At 68.4% G+C, this 6,865-nt stretch overlaps 1 protein-coding gene across 1 annotated transcript; it reads right to left on the bottom strand.

Annotated features, from left to right (window-relative positions):
- Window positions 1-4,023: 4,023 nt before the first annotated feature.
- Window positions 4,024-6,851, bottom strand: LOC112119896 (carnitine O-palmitoyltransferase 1, liver isoform-like; the record flags this gene model as incomplete). Its single annotated transcript, XM_026663266.1, has 6 exons — window positions 4,024-4,638; window positions 4,772-4,864; window positions 5,177-5,290; window positions 5,766-5,918; window positions 6,325-6,459; window positions 6,684-6,851. Coding segments are annotated over 6 exons (741 nt in total), but the record flags the coding sequence as incomplete, so codon positions are not given.
- Between the last annotated feature and the right edge of the window lie 14 nt (window positions 6,852-6,865).

Here is a 6,865-nt window from a genome sequence, read left to right as displayed (position 1 = left end):
GCCCCCCCCCCAGAGTGAGTGCTCGATGCTGTGTGACAACCTGGAGCGCCGGCGGAGGGAGGCCGAGGACCTGGAGGAGTACTGCACCCAGCTGCAGGTGAGGGGGGCCCCACACCCCACGCCAGAGGGGGGGTACCCAGCTCCCTGGGTCGCTAATCCCCTTCCCCCCCTGCCAACACAGGAGAGCTGCCATAAGGTCAGCCAGTCGGTGGAAGACGCCGAGATCAAGACCAACGCGCTCAAGAAAAGCTCCGCCCTGCTGGAGGTGAGAGCATGGGGCAGTGGGCACTGCTGGGGGGAAGCTCGCAGCGGGCTGAGGCACTGCTGCGGGAAGCTCGCAGCGCCAGGGTCCCTAGCGGGGGCACTGCTGGGGGGAAGCTCGCAGCACTGGGATCCCTGGCTAGGGGAACTGCTGGGGGGAAGCTTGCAGTGCCTATGTCCCCGGTTGGGGGCACTGCTGGGGGGAAGCTCACAGCACCTGGTTCTTTAGCTGGGGCACTGCTGCGGGGAAGCTCACAGCACCACGGTCCCCAGCTGGGGCACTGCTGTGGGGAAGCTCACAGCACCAGGGTCCCTGGCTGGGGCACTGCTGTGGGGAAGCTCGCAGCTCTGGGGTCCCCGGCGGGGGCACTGCTGGGGGGAAGCTCACAGCACCCGGGTCTTTAGCTGCGGCACTGCTGTGGGGAAGCTCACAGCACCAGGGTCCCCGGCTGGGGCACTGCTGTGGGGAAGCTCACACACCCGGGTCCCCGGCGGGGGCACTGCTGGGGGGAAGCTCGCAGCACCCGGGTCCCCGGCTGGGGCACTGCTGCGGGGAAGCTCACAGCCCTGCCCCCAGGAGAAGCTGCGGACGCTGCAGCAGCAGGCGCAGGGCGGGGAGCTCGGCGGGCAGGAGCCGGAGCAGCGCGCAGCCCCCGAGATCTCCAAGCCCAGCTGGGACGCGGCGGGGGGCAGCCCCACAGACCTCATTGGCAGCCCACAGGGGGTGCAGGGCAGGGAGCCGGGCTCTGCGCCAGAGGAATCCAGGTGAGGGGAGGGGCAGATATGAGGAGGGGGGATGGGGGAGGGGCTGGTGAGTCAGGCCATGTGGGGTGGTTGGAGGTGGTGGGGAATTGGGGGAGGGGACCAGGTCGTGGGCTGGGGGCATCCTTATATTCCCATCCCAGGCAGGGGGCTGTGGGCAATTGTAGTGGGGGGAGGGCCCTCAAGCCCAGCCCCCCATATCCATCTCCCCAGGCAGGGGGCTGGCGGGTGGCTGTTGGGGTCCCCTGCCAGCCTAGCCCCCCATATCCATCTCCCCAGGCAGGGGGCTGGTGGGCAGCTGTGGGGGGCCCCTGCCAGCCCAGCCCCCCTGATCCGTCTCCCCAGGCAGGGGGCTGGTGGGCCGCTGTGGGGGGCCCCTGCCAGCCCAGCCCCCCTGACCCCTCTCCCCAGGCAGGGGGCTGGCGGGCAGCTGTGGGGGGCCCCTGCCAGCCCAGCCCCCCTGATCCATCTCCCCAGGCAGGGGGCTGGTGGGCCGCTGTGGGGGGCCCCTGCCAGCCCAGCCCCCCTGATCCGTCTCCCCAGGCAGGGGGCCGTGCTGCAGATGATCGAGCGGCTGGGGGCCCAGTGGGAACAGGGGCACCAGGAGCTGCAGGGCCGGCTGGATGAAGCCTTCAGCACGTACGTAGGTCCCCCCCACAAGGCGCTGCCCCCCCACCTCCGCCCCCCCAGGGCACCTCCCCCTGCACCATACCCTCCCCCCAGGCCCTAGCTGCCCTTCCCCCCCACCCCAGCCACAGTGAGCGCAGGCTGGCAGCAGACTCAGGCAACTCCGCTCCCCGGCAGGGCGAACCGCACGGCCCAGGCCCTGAGCCAGCTCCGCACCGACCTCGAGGGGCTGCGGCAGGTCAAGCCGCTGCTGGAGGACGTGGCCCATCAGCTGGGGAGCCTCAGGGCCCTGGAGCTGCCTGACCGGCCCCCCACCAGCTGTGCCAGGTACCAGCTGCTCGGGGAACATGGGGGGCTGCGGGTCGGGAGTGAGGGGCACCGGCAGGGCTGGGGGGGGCAGGGCTAGGCTGGCAGGGGCTGTGGGTCGGGAGTGAGGGGCACCGGCAGGGCTGGGCTGGCAGGGGGCTGTGGGTCGGCAGTGAGGGGCACCGGCAGGGCTGGGGGGAGGGGCTGGGCTGGCAGGGGGCTGCGGGTCGGTAGGGATGGGCACTGCCATGCGCTTTCCGTGACCTGTTCCCCCCCCCCCGCCCGCCCCCCAGCCAGGGCTGCGTCAGCGCCCAGAGCCTGGGGCAGATGGTGGAGCGCGCGGTGACGCCCCTGCTGGAGGAGCTGCGGCACTGCGGGCTCCCCCCGGCTCCCTGCTCCGCCTGCCAGCGCCTGCAGAAGAAGATCCGGGTAAGGGGCCAGGGGGAGGATGTGGGGCCCCAGGGCGTCTCTCAGGGCCCCAAGCCCCCCCACGATAGGAGAGGGGGGCCCTGCAGTGAGACACTTCACAGGCTGGGACCTCCAGCTGGGGCCCCCCTCATGCTGCCCCACAGCCAGGGCCCCCCCCCCGCTACCGCACGGCTCCCCTGCCCCACAGCTGCCCCCCACCCCATCCCCTCTATTCCACCCAGTTCCCCTGTCCCACACTGGGGGGCCTCCGAATGCCTCCACGCTGCCCCCCCCCCCAATGTAATGAGGTCTCTTCCCCCCACCTCGGGCAGGAGCTGGAGCAGGCCGCGCTGGAGACCCACGCACGAGCCGAGACCCTGAGCTCCAACCTGCGCCTGGCCCAGGACGAAGCCCTGAGAGCCAAGACCTATGTGGAGCGGGTCCGGCTAAGCCCCCAGTGAGTAACGCGCCCCCCTCCTACACTGGGGCAGATGGGCCAGTGGAACTACCCGACACTGGAATCTAGGGTCACAGGAGCTCCCCTGGGGCCTGGAGCAACCAGGGTCACTCTGCCACCCTTGGCCCTGTATGTGTGGGTGACCCCAGGGCTGGGGGGTCAGCTGGGGGGCAGGGGAGAGGGAAGCTCCACAGCCGAGCGCCACCTCTGAACTTCCCCATCTCGCCCTTGCCAGGTCACACCAATGGTCCATCTAGCCCAGTGTCCTGTCTGCCGAAAGCAGCCAGGCCCAGATACAATTAATCCCATTGCCCGCTCCCAGCTCCCGAGGTTTGGGGATGTCAGAGCATGGGGCTGCGTCCCTGCCCATCCCGGCTAATAGCCATTGACGGACCCACCCCCACACTCTCATTCTTTCCCGATCCCAGTTATCGTTTTGGTCTCAACATCCCCTGGCAGGGAGTTCCCCAGGTTAATGGCGCGTTGGGCAAAGAAATACATCCACCGGTTTGTTTTAAACCCGCTGCCTGGCACTGGGGGACCCCTGGTTTCTTGGGTCCGGTGAAGGGGTAAATAACACCACCCGAGTCAGATTCTCCACCTCAGGTCCTGCACTCGGGTGGGTTTTTTGGCCCCCCTGTGCCAGGGTTTTGTACGGCTGGTCGGGATTCTGTTTTCCAACAGGCGTCACTTTGCATTTCTCCACCCTGAGTTTCCTCTGCCGGTTTGTTCCCTGCATGACTCTTCTGCTAACCGACCCTTGATTCCTCCACTTTGACTCGGTTTACCTGATCCGGGAGGGAGCTTCGCTCCTACCCAGGCGCAGCCTTCGGGGCGGCCCCTTGGCAAAGGCTTTCGGGGAGTCCCAGGACGCTGTCGTCTCCTTCTGCCCCCTGCAGGGAGAAGCCCCCCGGCCTGGACCCCCTCCACGCCCGGCTCAGCTCCCTGCAGGCCCAGCTGTCCCAGGACGGGGGGCCCCAGCCTCCGGGGCCGCCCCAGCTGCGCTGACTCCCACCGCAACCACCAATAAAGCACCGGGCCTGCGTCTCCGCCCCTGTGTGTGTGTATATGTCTCTCTCCAGGGAGAGGGGGCATCAGCCCGGGGCTCTGCTGTGGGGTGTGCAATGCGCTCTAGGGTAGATATCTTGGGGGAGGGGGCATCTAATGACCCTCCCCACCATGACAGGACTCACGTTCGTTGCTGTTGGACTTTTATTACCCGTCCGCAGTTGCAGCCAGCGACTCCAGTCTCAGCCCTGCCCTGCCCCCTTCCCCAGTCACAGTCCCCCTTTACAAACAACACAAAAGCAAACAACGGGGGGGGGCCCTACCCCAGACACCCCCTCAATGGTTACAGCCCCAGCTGAAAACCCGTTTTTTGCAGGGGGGATAAGAATGGCAAAGTCTCCCCCCCATTTCCTGGGGGCCCATGGGGTAGCTGAAGTGTCAGGCGCTGTGGAATGGGGGGGCCAGCAGAAGCTGGGGGCTTTGGACCAGCCCAAGCAGCGCCCCCCCGCACCGCTGTACCAGCCAGCGCCAGGACGGGGAAACGCCCCTCCCCTGGGCCAAATCCTGCCCCGGGAATCTCCCCCACTCCTATGCTCCCCCCCAGCAGACGCACCAGTAGGGGTCTCTGAACACAAACACAGCCCATGCCCTAGGGGGTCTCCGTGCCCCATCGCTTTATTGGAGCGGGGGGGAAATCCAGCCGCCCCCCCCGCCCGCAGCGCGTCTTCAGGCTACTTGGTGGGCAGGTTGAAGAGAGCCCGGAGGTCGAGCAGAGCCGTCCGGATGTTAGCCCCGAAGCGGTGAGCATCCTGGTGGGGGGAAGATGGGACAGGTTAGCTGGGGGGGGGAGGGGTTACTGCCATGGGGGGGGGTTAGGGAGGGAGGGACAGACAGGGGGGCAGCGAATAGGCTCCCCCGCCCCCATCCCTGGCCTCCACTCACCGTCTCGGGGCTGGAGAACTTGCAGGAGATGTGGAACGTGATGAGGTCTTCGCCGATGATGATGTACGACACCCCATAGCCGTTATCGTCCACCTGGGGGGTAGAGAACCCAGGAGTCCTGGCTCCCAGCCCCTCCCTGCTCTAACCACTAGAGCCGGGGAGAGAACCCAGGAGTCCTGGCTCCCAACCCTCCTGCTCTCACCACTAGACCCCACTCCCCTCCCAGAGCCTGAGAGAGAACCCAGGAGTCCTGGCTCGCAGCCCCTCCCTGCTCTAACCACTAGACCCCACTCCCCTCCCAGAGCTGGGGAGAGAACCCAGGAGTCCTGGCTCCCGGCCTCTCCTGCTCTCACCACACCACTCCCCTCCCCGAGCTGGGAGAGAACCCAGGTGTCCAGCGCTCACCGGCCCGAAGCCGCCCCCGCAGGAGATGTAGTCGGGGTGGTTCTTGAGGTCGAAGAGCTCGATCTGCTGGATGGGGGTCTGGCTGGTTGACAGGCCCCACGGCTCTGACAGCACCTGCAAGGCAAGGCCGTGGAGGGGCGGTCAGGGGGTCGCAGTCCTGATCCCCTTTCCCCCGCCCCGCCCCCTTCCTGCAATTGCCCTGCCCCCCAAAGACCCCCCCCCTCTGCAAGGCCCACCCCTTCCTGCTTCAAGCTCCGCCCCCTGGACCCCCCACCACACACACCCAGCCCCGCCCTCTGGATCCTCCCAGTCTGTGCCAAGTCCTGCCCCTCCTCTTCAAGCCCCACCCCTCTGGTACCCCCAAGTCCCACCTCCTGGGTCCCCAAGCCACGCCCCCTCCCTGAGATCGCCCCACCGCCTTGGTCTCCCAAGTTCTGCCCAGAGACTGCCCCTCCCCAGTGCCCCTAAACCCTGCCCCTCCTAGAAATTACCCCGCCCCCTCTTGTGCCCCCAAACCCCACCCCCTCTAGGAGATTGCCCCTCCCCCTCTTCAAGCCCCACCCCTGAGCACCCCCCCCCACCCACGTACCTCCCTGAGGAAGGGGGAGTCCACACCCAGGTACTTGGAGACCACGTAGAGGCAGAAGAGGTGTCGGTCGATGCCCGCGCCCGTCATGGCCCGGCGGTACAGGGCCTGGTGCTTGGCGGCCGCCACACGGAACAGGGCCAGGCGCTGGGCGGCCTGGGGGGACGGACGGACGGACACGAGAGTGAGAGGGGAAGGACCAAGGCAGCTGGCACAACGCCGGGGACAAGCCGAGGGCTTTGGGGGCAGAGCGCTGGCCGGGCAGAGGCCCAGGGAGCATCAGCAGTTCTCTTCCTGCTGCGTTCGGGGGCCCCGGGTGCCGCCCCCCGCTTTGCCAACAAACGGGACGGCGGCCGAGAGAGACGCCCAGCTCCACCACCTGCCTCTTCCGCCGGCAGGAACCCCCCGGAAGTTGTCCCCGGAAGCGGTGGGGGGCCTCGGCTCATCCAGACAGGGGCGGCCCCCCAGACTCCCCTGCCCCCCGTCACCCGTCCCCACAGCCTCCGCCCCCCTTTTGCAGCCAGGTCCCCCGAGGTGGGAGGCCCCTGCTCCCCGGACTCACGCTCTGGGAGGAGTCCGTCATGGCGCGGACGAAGCTGCAGGACTCGATGGAGCAGGAGCGGACGGTCTCCGTGCGCCCCTCGCGGAACAGCCGCGTCATGGCGGCCTCGTAGGTCAGGCAGAACTTCCCTTTGTCCTGCGGGGGAAAGGGGGGGCTTAGGGGGGGGCTTAGACGGGGACCCCTCGCCCTGCGCCGGGACGCAGCCCCTCTGGGGTGGGGCACGCTCAGGCCGTGGGGCGGGGCCGTTCCCGGAAGGGCGCCAGCTGGATGAAGCCGACGGGGCTGGGGCAGGCCGTGGGGCAGGGGCTGGCCAGGGAGCAGGCCGTGGGGCTGACGATGGCCACGGGGCAGGGCCTTACCCGGAAGTGCGCCAGCTGCAGGGCCAGCTGGATGAAGCCGTCGGGGCTGGTGCGGCATTTCTTGATCAGCCCCTTGCCGAAGTCCTTGAAGGCGAACGTGTGGAAATCGACGTCGTCGGCCAGGGCCTGGGCCGCCCGCAGGGAGCCCTGGATCACCTGCTGGCACTGGGGGGGCAGGGGGG

Source organism: Terrapene carolina, unplaced genomic scaffold (assembly GCF_002925995.2).
Source record: "Terrapene carolina triunguis isolate 2854851 unplaced genomic scaffold, T_m_triunguis-2.0 Scaffold33010, whole genome shotgun sequence".
Classification (NCBI taxonomy): domain Eukaryota; kingdom Metazoa; phylum Chordata; order Testudines; family Emydidae; genus Terrapene; species Terrapene triunguis.
Note: the sequence above shows the minus strand (reverse complement) of the source record. Positions and strands in the feature narration are given on the sequence as shown.